General features: G+C 36.8%; 1 protein-coding gene across 2 annotated transcripts in view; it reads left to right on the forward strand.

Moving 5' to 3' along the window:
• Window positions 1-14,735, forward strand: part of HPGD (hydroxyprostaglandin dehydrogenase 15-(NAD)) — a 29,267-nt gene extending 14,532 nt beyond the window's left edge. For both annotated transcript variants that reach the window (XM_012651665.1, XM_012651667.1), the window contains 3 exons: window positions 10,218-10,294; window positions 13,130-13,293; window positions 14,422-14,735. In XM_012651665.1, the coding sequence (XP_012507119.1) occupies window positions 10,218-10,294; window positions 13,130-13,293; window positions 14,422-14,560 (380 nt within the window). In that variant the 3' untranslated portion in view covers window positions 14,561-14,735. The remainder of the gene's footprint in view (window positions 1-10,217; window positions 10,295-13,129; window positions 13,294-14,421) is intronic.
• Window positions 14,736-15,680: the final 945 nt, after the last annotated feature.

Genomic DNA, 15,680 nt, shown 5'->3' on the forward strand with positions numbered 1-15,680 from the left:
CTTGACTCAGAGCTTGCTTTGTCATGCTACTCGCCCCTGGGTATTAATTCTGTTCTTACCCATGTCAGATACAGTGATTGGAACCATGTGAGGGCTGTCCTCTCTTCATGCAGATAAAACAATGAATTGATATCCATTCAGTGATGAGACCGTTTTGGTTTTAAATTACTTTTCTGGCGCCGTTACAGTGTAATGACTATCGCAGCATTCCAAAGCTGCTTCTCCCTCTGATTTTCCTCCCAATGTACAAGGCAGCCCCATTTATAATGGTTAAGTAGCTTAAGTGTGTCTTTGTCCACTCTGCTTGGTTTGTCACCTTCTCTCTTTTCAGAGGTTGTTCTCAGCATCCTGACTGCATAATGCCAGCCTCGTACCTGGTGTGTTTATACTGCTTCCTCATTGCCACTGGCCAACGTGAACGGCCCCTGCTACCTCCCCTCCCACCCAGGGCTCTCATTAATATGCCTTCGTCTCACAAAAAGTCTTAAAATGAATTGCGTCTTGTCTTACCCACTGACCAAGAGCTTCCATTATTCCCATAAAACCGATTAGATAAAAAATTCAGGCTATTGTAATAATGGTAGAAGGTAAAAGAGGACCCCTCAGTCAAAACTTGTATGCCCCTGAGTCATAGCATGTAGGGAAAGGTCAGAGGACCTAAAAAATCTTTGAGGATTTATCAAAGTCAAAATACATGTGATGTTTGCTTCCTCTGTGTTTTCCAAACCTTCCTTCCTCACAGACTTTTTCCCCTATTTTTCCCCGTACTGCTCACTCTGTTGAAGGAATAGCTGTGGGTAATATTCAAATATTAATATTCAACTCAACCAGGGTCCATCCTCATGATCTCTTGCATGGAGTAAGTGGAGTCCTTCACTGTCACAGCAAAGCTCAAGCTGGCACACTGGTTTGGGCAGAGAAGTTAATGAATAGTGACCACTGATGCAGACAGAGTATCAAATGCAATTAATAGGTTTAACAAACAGGAGTAAAGTGGAGAATGATTCCCCCGCGTACTGAGGGATGGGTGTGCTCCAGGCTGGAGCTCCAGAAGTTGTTCTGATCATTTTCAAACACATGGACTCATCTATACAAGTTTTTGTTTATAAACAATATACAAACACGCACTCATTTCATCACATCCCTCCTTAACTATAAAAAAAAAAGTTGGAAAGGAACAACAGAAGAATGAAGTCTGGTTTAAAGCAGATAATTAAACAGCTGTGCTACCGTAAGACATCCCCTAAGAGACAAATGCACTTCTTCCATATTTAGTTGCTTCAGGCTGTGGGGAAGGAAAAGGAATTGTCGCAGGAAAAGAAATCTGCCTACTGATCCTGCTCCCAGGTCTCAGTGTTCACTCAGGATTTTCTGTGCCTCAGAAGCAAGTCACTCAGTGGCATTTTGTGAAAGATACCAGGAGAGTCTTATTTACTCAGAATGTAACAGTAGAGTCCCAAGAAAAGACTTGAAAATCATAGAATATTTTTAGCATGTCTTGAATAACAGCCTAATGACATATCTACTTGTGCTGTCAGTTTTATATAAAATAATATAATTAGCTTGTAGTTTGTTAAGGTAGAAGCACTAAAATTACCACTTTAAATAACAAATTCAAGTTAAACATATGTTGAGCATTTGCAGAAATAAAATGGAGATATAAAAATAACTGGGCAAACTTTCTACCTTAGGAGATACATCAGCGTCTCTTGACAAGACGGCAGAACCAAATAATTACCGTGGCATAGACCATTTAAACATAAGCATAACATTTAAGTTGCAAGGCCTTGGGACTCCAACAGCCTGAAGAATGGACTAGAATATCCAGAAATTTCAAATGAGATAAACCTTCTTTCTTTTCCAGGCCAAGAGTAGTAAAATCACATGTTACCACCCTCTACAGCTGCTCTTGAGGCAAGGAAGGGCCTACCACATATTTAGCAGCTGCCAAGTTCCAGGCATTGTGGTAAACTGTTGGCTGTCTGATCTCCCCATTTAACTTTTACAAGTCCCTGCAAAAGAGGTCTATTTAATTATCTCCAATTTATAGTTGGACAACTAATCACATACAGGCTACTTGAAAAATGTGGGCATTAGCAATGATAATGAAAGCTATTTTATTTTGTTCTATTTTAGCCTATGTCATGAAATGAGTGAACTGTTCCTGTGTTGCCTGGATCTTAATTGCTCACATGCTTCCACTGTCATGAGTGTGCGAGCCCCCCTTCCTGCTTAGTCCTGGCAAAGTTCTCTGTGCCAGTCCATGGAGACGGGTGTCCATTTCGTTGTCTTTTGGCTTAAAATAATCAGGAAGACACATATTAGAAGTAATCAGTTGGAAGGTTAAATATTTACAAATGAGCCTTTTTGAGGACTAAATAAAAGATTAAGGGTTTCTTGGCATGGGAATGAGAGGGCTAGTAGGAAATGAATAGTCTTCTAGGACAGTGCTTCTTAAATTTTAATGTGCCTGGGGACTTTGTCAGATGTGGAATCTGATTCAGTAAGTGGGTCCTGAAATTCTGCTCCCAGGTAATGCTGGTCCTTGGACCACACTTTAAGAAGCCAGCCTCTAGTATGCATATATTCTTTGTGTGGGCAACGAAGCTCATCTCAGTTTCCTTGGACCACAGCACAGGCAGTGACTGAACTTCTAGAAAGGATGATTTGGTGGAACACTAGGAGCAACTTTCTGAGAATTAATCACTGGAAAGTGCTGTTGGATTTAGCTTTCTGGAAAGACTTTTACTGTAGAAGATGTAGTGGTTTTATGAAAGCTTATTTCACTTTTTAATATCATGTCACACTTTAAAGCATAACTTAATGACAAGCATAAGGATGAGGGAAAAAGCAGGATCAGATAAGGTGTTCCCTTATGTGGAACATCACGTCATGAGGAAGTCCACGAGTAATGCTGGTCAGCTTTATATACAAACATAGATAAATAGATTCTCACTAGTTCTCCTTTTTTCCTCATATTAGAGAAGTGGTGGTTAGAAACAGACAGATGGGTAGGCAGTGTCTTTTTTGGTTGTAAAGAAAATGTGAAAGAAAAGATTTGGATTCTGGCATTTTAGTGCAGCTGTTGAGTTCTAGGTTACCCTACAAGGATCAGCATCCTTAGATTGACCATTGATTTTCCAAAGTTGAATTTTTTAGCATTTTCATATAGTCCATTTTATATGGTTTCTATCCTTCTAGAAGCAAATATGTTTGTGGATTCGGTACACTTGCCATGTCCGAGGAGATCTCTATTTTTGCACAAGATCTTTTTTGAGTTTTTACCTTCTACATGATGTAGAGATTAAAACTGGCTCTTGTAAATATGGGTAAAAAGAATAATTAAGGATAGAAGAACTAATGTGGAAGTGGAATTTAAATTTTATTTTTCTAAATGACTTTATTTATTCTATTAGGACATATGTAATTTTTAGGTATTTTAAATGTTTTATAAATATGTATGTAATTATCTAATCAGTTGGTGGTTGTTAAGTGTTATTAGCCTGAGTGGTTTTAGAAAATATTTCTTTGTTTTATGGGTAGAATTTCTCCCCTACTGATATTTTTTTCCTAAATTTATAGTAAGGACAGATACAAACTCGCTACTAATCAGACTTGCCATATTTTGGAAGGAGCTATTTTGCAACTCTATAAGTAAACTTGCACAATGGTGGGCCTACAATAAGTATTGAAAAATACTATTCTTCACTTTTTTCATATAAGATGTCCATTTTTAAGCACAAACAAGACATTTCTCACAATGTCAAACAAAACAGCATTTCTTTAGAGACTGTTCTCAAGGTTGCAATCCTTTGTTTTGTTGTTGTTGTTCTTAAATCTCTTAATATTGTGACAAAATAATAACCTTGAACTTAAAATAATTAATTTGCAAAATTTTTTTAAAAACTCATATTCATTCCAGCAACTGGTCCCTGTGAATTGGAATGAGGCGATGTGGCTACTCAACCAGGGAAGCTCCACCCTCCCCCACACCAGGGGGCCTCCCATTGGTTTTACACATTTCAACTGAGCGTGTTTAGAATATTACTTAATTATACTTTGCACTTAAAAGGCACTAAGCACATAGTTCTTACATGAATACACTTCTATAAATCCTTTTGATTTAGGATTACCAGCAGTCGAGAGTTTGCCAAGGTTTGTTCAGGGTTTGCCAAGCTTCAGAAATCAAACCAAGTTAGGACACTGTACCAGATTTGTGGCATTTCAGTGCAACTGATACATTTTCATTAAAAAATATAATGTGGATGAACAGGTACATAAATCAATAAAATAATAATTTGACATGTTTCATCTGAAGGGAAGATGTTTAACTTATATTTATATAAAAATAATAACAGATAGTAGTGTTTATTATATGCAAGGCACCATTTTAAGTATTTAACATTCAGTAGTTCATTTAAGACACAGTAGCTGCTATTACTACCCTAGCTCACAGAAGAAAACACTGCAGCACACAGCAGCTCCTCGCTAAAGGGGACACAGCTCACAGGACAGGATTTAGGATTTGAGCTCAGCTAGCCTCACACCCAAAGTCCAATCCCTTATGCTGTAATCCCTCTCAGTAAATTGGTTTAAAGGGATTTAAAAAACATTGTTTTAAATAGACTTCATTTTATAGAGCAGTTTTAGGTGCACTGAAAAATGAAGCAGAAAGTATAGAGAATTCCCGTATATCACTGCCCCATACATGACTAGTCTCTCCTCACCATCAGCACCATCACTGGAGTGGCACATTTGTTACAACTGATGAGCCCACACTGGCACATCATTGTCACCCACAGTCCAAGGTTTGCTTTAGGGTTCACTGTTGGTGGTGTACATTCTATAGGTTTGGGCAAATGTAGAATGATATATATCCACCACCATAGCATCATACAGGATAGTTTCACTGCCCTAAAAGTCTTCTGTGCTCACCTATTCATCCCTCCCTCCTGCTAGCCCATGGCAACCACTGATCTTTCTACTGTCTCCATAGTTTTGCCTTTTCCTCAACGCCATAAAGTTAGAATCATACAGTACGTGGCCTTTTCATATTGGCTCATTCACTTGGTAATATGCATTTATGCTTCCCCCATGTATTTTCATGCTTTGATAGCTCACATTTTTAAAATGCTGAATACTATTCCATTGTCTGAATGTACCACAGTTCATTTATCCGTTTGCCTATTGAAGCACATCTTGGTTGCTTCCGATGAATAAAGCTGCTATGAACATCCAGGTGCAAGTTTTTGTGTAGACAAGTTTTCAGTTCCTTTGGGTAAATGCCAAGGAACCGAATGCTGGATTGTATCATAAGAGTATATTTACTTTTTTAAGAAACTGCCAACTTGTCTTCCAAGGTGGCTGTACCATTTTGCACTCCCACCAGCAATGAATGAGAGTTCCTGTTGCTCTACATCTTCTCCAGCATTCGGTATCTTCAGTGCTTAGATTTTCGTCACTCTAATTGTTGTATAGTGGAATCTCATTGTTGTCTTAATTTGCAATTCTCTAATGACATATAATGTTGAACATATTTTCGTATGCTTATGTGCCATACGTATATCTTCTTTGCTAAGGTGGATTTTGCCCATTTTTTAATTGAGTTGATTATTTACTTTTTGTTGGGTTTTAAGGTTTTTGCATATTTTGGATTACAGTCCTTCACTGGATATTTCTTTTGCAAGTATTTTCTTCTCAGTCTTTGGCATGTCTTCCTATTCTCTAAATATAAGGACATTTTTATGTGGTTAAATAGTATGAGGAGTAACTTTTTAGTAAAATGGTGGTTATATGCATTTCAATTTACTATATTTAAAAGATGTTTTCATTATACTTTACATTTAATGGTACTAATTGTACTAATGGTACTAATGGTACATTTCTGAAATGAATTCACTCCTATATAATCTTTGGAATTAGCACATACTGTATTTTAAGGAAAAAAAAAACTCTCCTGTAATCCTAGCACTCTGGGAGGCCGAGGTGGGAGGATAGCTCAACGTCAGGAGTTCAAGACCAGCCTGAGCAAGAGCGAGACCCCGTCTCTACTAAAAATAGAAAGAAATTAGCCAGGCATGGTGGCGCATGCCTGTAGTCCCAGCTACTCGGGAGGCTGAGGCAGAAGGATCGCTTGAGCCCAGGAGTTTGAGGTTGCTGTGAGCTGAGCTGATGCCATAGCACTCTAACCTGGGCAACAGAGTGAGACTCTGTCTCAAAAAAAAAAAAAAAGAAAAGAAAAAAAAATATTAGGAAATATGACAAAAAATAACCCAAAATGCCTTCTCTAGAGTTTAAGGCAGGGGACAGGTCCTTGCTGGAGATCCAGAGTTTAAATTTGAGAAGAAAGAGAGAGAGTGTATATGTGTATGTGTGTGCATGCATATATGTGTATGTGTGTGTGTGTGTGTATCTATGTGTGTGACACAAAGAGGGAGAAATTGAGAGAATGAATTTTCACCCATGGGAGTGGATAAAATTACCTAGGGAAAAAGTGTACATAGGAAAACAAAGAGGGCCAGGGACAGCTCTGGAGTTTTCCAGCAGGTTTACGGGTCGGGTCGAGAAGGAGGATCCAGCAGAGGACACGGAGAAGCAGCTGCCGGCGAGCGTGAGGTAGAAGGAGGGCAGCCTGTAGAAGGAAGCGTTTCTGGGAGAGCATGACTAACTGTGTCAGTTGCTGCTGAGGAAAGGACGAAGCCAGATGAAGAACAGGGACTTAGCCTTAGCAAGATGCTGCTCCCTGGCAAGCGCCATGAGATGTCTGACTGGAGTGGTCAGGGGAAAGCCTAATCAGAATGAGTTCTGGAACATATGGGAGGTAAGGAAAGTACAGACAATGGATATAATGACTCACTTGTGGACTTTTTATCTTCAAGAAAAATGAAGTGGTAGCTGGAGAAAGGAGTGAAGCCAAAAGAGGTATTATTTTTAGACAGGTGATACTGAGACTCGTTCATATCTCAAAGAGTGATTATCATTTGATTCTGCACTTCATACCAGTGACCACTTTAAAATACTTCATCATTAATTTCTATGACACAACACTTGGCTTGTTCTCTTTCTACCTCTGCTGGTTCCTTCTTCTCAATCACTTTGCTCAGTTGTCTCCTGTACCAGAGATGGCTGTCATGCATAGTTGTGTAGGTAGTAGACTGTAGAAACCTTGGAGGGCACAATTTGTGACAACTACCATATGAATGGTGTCTCCAGAGTCATGCCGCGCACGCCCAGCCCTATCCTATGTGTTGACTCTGATTACCAGCCTCAGAACACAATTTTTATTCGAAACACATAGAAACAACATTATATGTTGGTGTTGTGAGTCTGTAGCAAGTAGGATAAGTATGGTTAACCAACACTGAGACTAAAACCGCAATAGCAATAATGCTGTATTTGCAAAGGAAAAATGGATCTTGAGATCCAATAGAAAATGTTAGATTTCTGAAAAATATCCATCCCCAACTAAAATCATTGTCAAAAAGAAAAAAAAGCCAAAACGAAATAGCTTTTCTTCCTCCATTTAGCCTCCATTTTCAAAGTAGCAAGCTTGTAGTCAATTTCTACATTGGGAGTCCATTGGCAAGTTGGGGAGAAAGCACTGCAAATCACTAACCTACTCTGCCTGTTCAGAACATAAGAAGCAACACTTAAAATCCATATGTATTATTAAGATAAAGAAAAAGTTTCTGTTTAATTAAATTAACTACAACTTGACTGAATGCAATAATTAAAAAATATAATTCTCTTAATTTTTAGTACACCAAAACTGGAAACAGCCCCAAAGTCTATTAAATAGGGGAATGTATAGTATATGCAGTTCATTCCTTACAGTGGAATACTGTTCAGCATAAAAAAAAGGGGGGGAGGGAATGAGCTATAACATGGATGAATCTCAAAACAATTATCCTGAGTGAAAAACATCAGACAAAAAAATAATTTACAATATATGATGACATTTATGTAAAATTTTAGAAAATGCAAACTGTAGTGACACAAAGCAGATCAGTGGTTGCTGGGGGTGAGGAGAAGGGCAGAATGAAGGGATTCCCAGGGTGCACAAGGGAATTTTGAGGGTGATTGATATGTTCATTATCTTGACTGTGGTCATGGTTTTATGGGTGTATACATATGTCAAAACTTATCAAATTGTATACTTTAAATATATGCAGTTTTATTGTGTGTCACTTATACCTCAATAAAGCTGTAAAAAGAACAAGAAAAAAGTAAACTTGGTCTCTGAATGTCTGAAATTGATTTACGTAGACTTCGATCTAATATTAGAAAGTGAAAGCAATGCAAGAGTAAACGTTTCACAGGATAGCAGTGAAAATGTCATTAGAATGTTAGATTCATAAAACCAAGTGCCATTTTAAAAATGCAACTGAGTTCTTTCACATTCTGGTTGCATTACAATTCAACCTTTAACGGAAAATATATATTTTGTGCTTGCTTCTTACCAGACCAACAAAACAGGATTTGATTTATTTCACCTCTGTGACACACCTTGAGCCAGCTATTATAGCTTGGGTTCAGAAGTTCGTCACCTCTACATATGTAATAAAATGCATTCCAAATTCCTCTTTGGAAACATTTATGAACAATGTCTTTGTACTTTTTGTGGCTGTGTCAACTGGCTAGCTTATCTCTGACTAAGGTTCACACTGCATTTCCTGCAGTAGGTGAACATGATCCTACAACCACTGCCTTTGTCTCATAAACATTTAAGGAATGGATAAAGCAGGGACTAAAAAGAACAAAAAGCAACAATGCCTGGCTACACCTATTTATTCCCTTTATTTCATACTCCTAATATACCTGTGTACCTTGTGGAAACAAATTCTTGTTGACTGACACTGACAAAATTAATTAACTTACACATTTTACCTAACCCCAAAACAGCCACAACAACAAGAGAACCAACATGTTATAATACTTCGAGATCACTGGGTAGATGTACTACCTGTGATCTTCCATCCTCAGGGATTTAAACTGCTCTTGAGCAAACATACTTTACAAAGGAGACCTGGCAGACACCCAGGGAGTGGTTGAGGTCTGCATTTATTGCTGAACATTGGCACAACACCCTCAACTGATTGGTGGTGTTCTGGAAATAGTTAGCTGTGTGGAGATGACATGTCTCAGCAGAATAATTTAGTATTATTAGCATGACATTTGATAGTAAATACAGCATTATAGTAATCAGGGATCACTGTTTCTTATCTCAGAGAAATCACAAATTTAAAAAGCACTGAAACAAGTTAATCCAAGAAATTAGTTAAAATTGAATATAAAAATGACTAGTTAAATTTGACTGTTGATTAGAGAATTAACAATTATAGGAAACAAGATAGATAATATTTACTATAGTAAAATAGGTTTTTCTTGCTGTTTTTTTTCTTTTTGGGAGGGTTGATCTAGGCAGGAGTCAGGGGGAAAACGATGCTATATATATATAAGCTATAATACTGCTTTTTTTTCCAGACCATGAAGTTAATCAGTTACTATTGTATATATGTTGAAAATTAAAAATTGAAATAGTCTATAATTGATTAAATTTCACTGTTGACTACATAGTTATGAAAGGAAATAAAATAGGCCCATAAACTTTTATTTCTGTCTTCCTAAGTCATAGGGCAAGAAGATCTAGGTAGCTACTGAAGATTACGATCAAAAGAAGTTAACTTTTAATTTTCTTAAACTCTTAGAGACATCATTCAAGACAGGTTGCTGACAGGAAACTGCTTACAAATTTATTGTAAAGACTATTAATCTCCAAGACCTCTTATGCAATTCATATTTTTTCAGTCATTCGGAAGCCTTAAAAATGTAGAATATATACTTTTTAAAATTCAGACTTAAAACTGAAAATTAGGTGGTAATTTACTAGCTTTAAAGATGATTATCTTTGTATTTTAGATAACGTTGATTTTTCTTGACTTTCCAGAAAGCCAGAGAGGCACAAAAACTTACATATCGCTCTTGGTTATGTTCCTAGGTGTAACTTACCCACTATAGATGCTGGACAGTATAGGTCATGGAGGGAATAAACTATGCTAAAGCTATTGAGTTCTAGAAAGTCACTGCTTTTATTTTAGTGTATTACCCAGATTAATCTTAACTTGAAATAGCCACAAAAATATTCATTTTCATAGTCATTATTGGATAGAATCTGCTTATTTTTTAATCAAATTATTTAAATTTCTTATTTGTTTCAGGACTCATGCCTGTTGCACAGCAGCCTGTTTACTGTGCGTCAAAGCATGGCATAATAGGATTCACACGCTCAGCAGCGGTGAGGCTACAACAACCATAATCTCTCTCCTTTCTCTTTGTGTACCTATATGAAACATAAATTCTTTAAAGCAGAGGGGAATAAATTGAGAATTCAATATATCTGGATAAAAGATAGAAAAATAATATTATACTTCAATCTTCATTATAAAAGAATAGTTTTCAGATCACATAAAGGACCAAATAAAGAATGAATCATTTTAAAATGAAGCAAATTCTAAATATGGATATGTTATTGAAAAATATACTAAGGATAAATAATGGAGAGATACTATTTATTTTTAAAATTGACTCCAAATTTAAACATTAACTTCAGGCTTTCTTAGATGGAACATGTGACAGGTTCCAGACATTACTTGTCACTGGAGATACTGTTGCCACCCAACCAGGTTCATTGGCTGCCCAAGAAGCCAATATGCCGAGTCAGCAGGTTTTATGGCCGCGAAAGAGTCTTTATTATTTCGCATGGCGCTAAGCAGGGAGACGGGAGAAATTTCTCAAATCTGCCTCTCTGAGAATTTGGGAGACAGGGTTTCTAAGGATAGTTTGGTAGGCAAGGGATTAGGCAATTAGGTTTGTTAATTGGGGCAAAATTACAGGGATGTAGAAATCATCTTCTTATGTTGCTCTAGTCCCTGGGGTCACGATTCCAGTTGCATCAGTTACTTGATATGGGCCGCTGGTCTGGGTGCACCAATCGATCCACTGGAATGCGGGGCCTGGAAGATATCTTAAAAACTACCTTTAGGTTTCGAAAAGGTGATGCTATCTATGGAGAAAGTTAAGAATCTTTATGGACACCAGCTATGGGGAGAAGTTAAGAATCTATATGACCACCAGCTGCGTGGCTCTGGAGTGGCAATTACAGGGGGACAGTTACTAACTATTATCATTATTTTTAGCTAGACCCGCCCCACAGTTCTCACCTTGCAGCCCATCACTGAAGGGCGGTTTCAGCAGGATGGAAATGAGTGAGAGCATGGAGCTGGAAGGGGGCGGGGCAGGCATTTCCTAGAGTGAGCAAGTACAGCATCTCCATGGAGGCCTAGGGCGCAAGGTGTACAGAGCTTAAAAAATACTTTAGAACTAATTGACCACATACATTGACAGCATGAGATGAGAAGGTTTGCCTTTTTATATGCTTGCCTTTTTGTACTGTGATAACCGAGCAGCTTGGCTGGAGCCTGGCAAGCAAGGAAAGTAGGCCGAGGTATGACTGGAGGTACAAACAGGAGGCAAACCAAAAGGGGCTCATGGGCAACATTCTGAGCTTGGATTTTATTCTAAATGTACCCATAGAAGGGTCTTTCGAACACAGGAGGGATAAGATCAGATTTCCATCTTAAGAAGTCCATACTGCCTGCTATTTGGAAAATGCATTACAAAGGACAAATAGAGAAGAGGAAGGAGCAGTTGGGGATATCTGAGTGGTTCACCTAGGTGGGACAAGAGAGGGGCCAGAGAGATGAAGAGGAAAATTTTAAAAGAAGAAACACTAGGGGACAGAAAAAACAATTTGTAAATGTTCAATGTTCAATAAAAAAATGAAGATAAGCCATTCTCCCACTCAATTTAAATTGATTGGAAATTATTATTTAATTTGCAAAGACTTAATCTTCAAGTCAACTTTCTATAAACACATAAATATATTACAAAAAAAAAGTCAATCTTAAAGACCAGAAATTTTGTATTTAAAATTATAAGACTGGAAACTTCTACAGTCAATTCTCATTATTCACAGTAGTTGCATTCTATGAAGTCACTTGCAAACACTGAACTGGTGACTACTGAACTATGGCTTTTAGGGGAAATACGGGGTTAGGTTCCTGAATGCCTCTGGTTACAACATTTTGATCAACCGATCAATACATGATCTTGTTTTATGAGTATTTCTATTTAAAGATACCTTATTTATTACATATTGTATGAAGATTGAACTCATGGCTAAAGCACTTATAACTCAGGCCTGAAGTTTATCGAACACATGTTTTTCTGTAAGGCACATCACAGTTTTCTTACACTTAGAAACACTACACAGCACTTCTGCACTATGTTTGGGGGCCACTTTGAACAACAAAATCTCCAAGAAAAAGCACAAAAATTAGAAAAACATGGCAAGGCAGAGTGTAGTCTTGTTTAACCTCAGCACCAGATCTCTCACTGCTCTGCCTGTGTCCACAGATGACCACAAAGGCTCCACAAGTATTGGTTTCTGGAGTGACAAATAAATTTTAGCAAGTAAACAGATTTGCAAACATGTAATCCATGAATAATGAGGATTTACTGTTTTTTTTTTTTTTTTACAAATAGTTCAAAGAAAATCAATAGGTTGAAAATTAAGCCAAAGAATGTTAGTCTAAAAATACTTCAATGGGTTTCCAGATAGTGAAGATGAAGAATTCTTTAAAATCCATCAAAGTCCTAAAAATTTTCACTGAAAGTATTTTTTAAGCAAATATCCTGTTTTACAAGCACAATCTTCGAAAGGAAATTCAGGATATCAATTCTAAGCCTCGGCCGCTGAGCTTCAGGTTCCTGCAGAGTTCAGTAGATAAGAGCAGCTTAGGTAATTAAGTATTTCCAGGAGTTGTCCAGTAATATCTTTTTAAAAAATTAATTAGAAGAGATATATTAATGTATTAATTCCTGAAAGTCTCTTTAGGTATGTGTTCTTTTATTATCTTTCTGCTTACCAGTCATTGTTACATAGTTGGGAGAATTGCTCACTAGTATTTTTTACATCAGAGTCGTTTAAATAGCTTTAATTATCAGTTTGTCCTATGTTAAATGTTTACAAAACTGCTAAAACCTCCAACCTTCTGCTTTTCATTGGCAGATGGCTGCTAATCTTATGAACAGTGGTGTGAGAATGAATGCCATTTGTCCAGGCTTTGTTAACACGCCCATCCTTGAATCCATTGAAAAAGAAGAAAACATGGGACAATATATAGAATATATGGGTCCTATCAAGGCTATGATGAAATACTATGGAATTTTGGAGTAAGTAAAACTGTATCTTCCCTTATATGGTGGATCAAGGTACTATTTAGACAAGCAATAAAGAGTGAAAAAAATAAGCTTTTAAATGTGAGAAAGTAATACAAGTTTCAAAGTTTTGGTTTGGTGAACTCTCTGGAAGAAAGTTTTTTTTTTCTGAGTTTCTGAATAGAATGTGTTTATATGTTATGAATTTAGCTTTAAAATACACACAATGCCTCATTAATACCTTCAGCCATAATCATATTTTCTTAAAAGGTCATAGTCACTTTTGAAGGCAATGATATCTTATCTGCCTAAATTCCAAGTAATATTCAAATATGCCCTTTGTGAAATATTGTATGGATCCATAACTTCAACCGTTTTTATAAGACACAACTGATCAACCCCCCTCCCCCAACACACACACACAATGAATTTTTTTTTTTGGAGACAGAGTCTCACTCTGTTGCCTGAGCTAGAGTGCCGTGGCGTCATCCTAGCTCACAACAACCTCAAACTCCTAGGCTCAAGCGATCCTCCTGCTTCAGCCTCCCAAGTAGCTGGGACTACAGGCATGAGCCACCATGCCTGGCTGATTTTTTCTATTTTTAGTTGTCTGGCTAATTTCTTTCTATTTTTAGTAGAGATGGGGTCTTGCTCTTGCTCAAGCTGGTCTTGAACTCCTGAGCTCAAGCCATCTGCCAGTCTCCGCCTCCCAGAGTGCTAGGATTACTCATGCCCAGCCACACACAATGAATTAAGTCTGACTTAGGGTAGTTGGGGGTTTCGCAGTACAGAATATCAAAACAAACTTAGGGACTTCTGAAAGACTTAAATAACATGGTTACATGTAAGATAAATCTAAGATCTGCCGAAAAGGTGAGAAAATGATCACTTTCTCAATGTAAATAATGAATATAAATCCTTCCTGCCAAAATGACAGGTTAGACATGAAAATCTACCACTAAATTTATCATATAATTTAGTTAACTTCAAATTGAATAAAAATTGGAGGTAGCAATGGCTTAATGACATATATTTCCCTATTTCATATTCCAGGTAGTAGATTCTTTAGAAAATAACTTAAGATGAAGTGATAATATGCCTCATTCTTTCATTTCAAAATACTAATATTTCTTTTATTTTTAGCCCATCAATGATTGCCAGTGGATTAATAACACTCATTGAAGATGATGCTTTAAATGGCGCTGTTATGAAGATCACAACTTCTAAGGGAATTCATTTTCAAGACTACGATACAACTACACATCTTGCAAACACTCAATGATCAGGCTATATATGAAAATAAGCACAAGTGATATAGACCATCTCTTCATTTGAACATAGCTTTTTAAATGAAATATTACAGTTTGAAGCTTTCCTTAATGCATTTGATGTTGATTTTCTAAATTTTTAGTTAAGTATTTGGATAAACATTATGAACTATCGAAAATATTGTGTGGGCCAAAGCTAGGTTGTGATCTCTACAGTTTAAAAAATGATCAAAACAAAGGACATTCAAAGAATATTCTGCCTTTCAGAAAATGTATTTAAATCTCTGGTTCATAAACATTAATGTTTTCTAGAACATCATTTCAAAGGAGATACTTGAATTGTTATTTAAATCAACCAGATGTAAAAAACTCACTTTATATTTTTGCACTTTAAAAGAGGGAAGCTACTTAACAATGTCAGACGTTTAGTGATAATAATTGTTACTTCTATACCATCATTCAGTTGAACATTTCAGCTCTTTAAGTGACACATTTGGAGGCCAGTAGATAACTAAATTACGGTGTGAATATATCCCAAGTGAAAAATCCGATGTACAGAAAAATGACAGAAAGTACTCGGTTGAGACTGTTGATGCACAGTTCAGCCTCCCATCTGGGAAAAACATTTCTTTCCTCTTTGCTTTCTTCAAGAAATTTAATTGACTTCAAAAACCTCAGGAATTAAACTTGTAATAGTTATAGCAATAAAGGGTAGTTAGTGCTTCAAAAATTTGATATTTAAGATACACTCATTTAGAAGAAATGTGCAAACGTCATTTTTTTTCAGATTACTACTTTGTTGATTTATACCAATTTCAGAAGTGCCCGCCCTTCAATAAAACCCTTTGACTCTAATCTCCCCGTAAGTTACTTAGTCTTCTATGTATAGCTACTGAGATGAAACCAATTTTGCTACAGCTGAAACTGTAAATGTTTCTGTAAATATGCTGAAATTCATAATAAAACAGGTAAAAAGAGCTGTAATGTTTTGCCCTTTTTGCTGTTAGGTATTCTAAGATAGGCTCGTTAAGAGCACCTGCTTTAGGTAACATGCTGCAAGGAGTAATTAATGCTAATAACAATGAAAGCACAAGTTTTCCAAATCAATCATTTCCTCAAGGGAATACTGTATTA

The sequence above is a fragment of the Propithecus coquereli genome, unplaced genomic scaffold (genome assembly GCF_000956105.1).
Source record: "Propithecus coquereli isolate 6110/MARCELLA unplaced genomic scaffold, Pcoq_1.0 Scaffold36, whole genome shotgun sequence".
Classification (NCBI taxonomy): domain Eukaryota; kingdom Metazoa; phylum Chordata; class Mammalia; order Primates; family Indriidae; genus Propithecus; species Propithecus coquereli.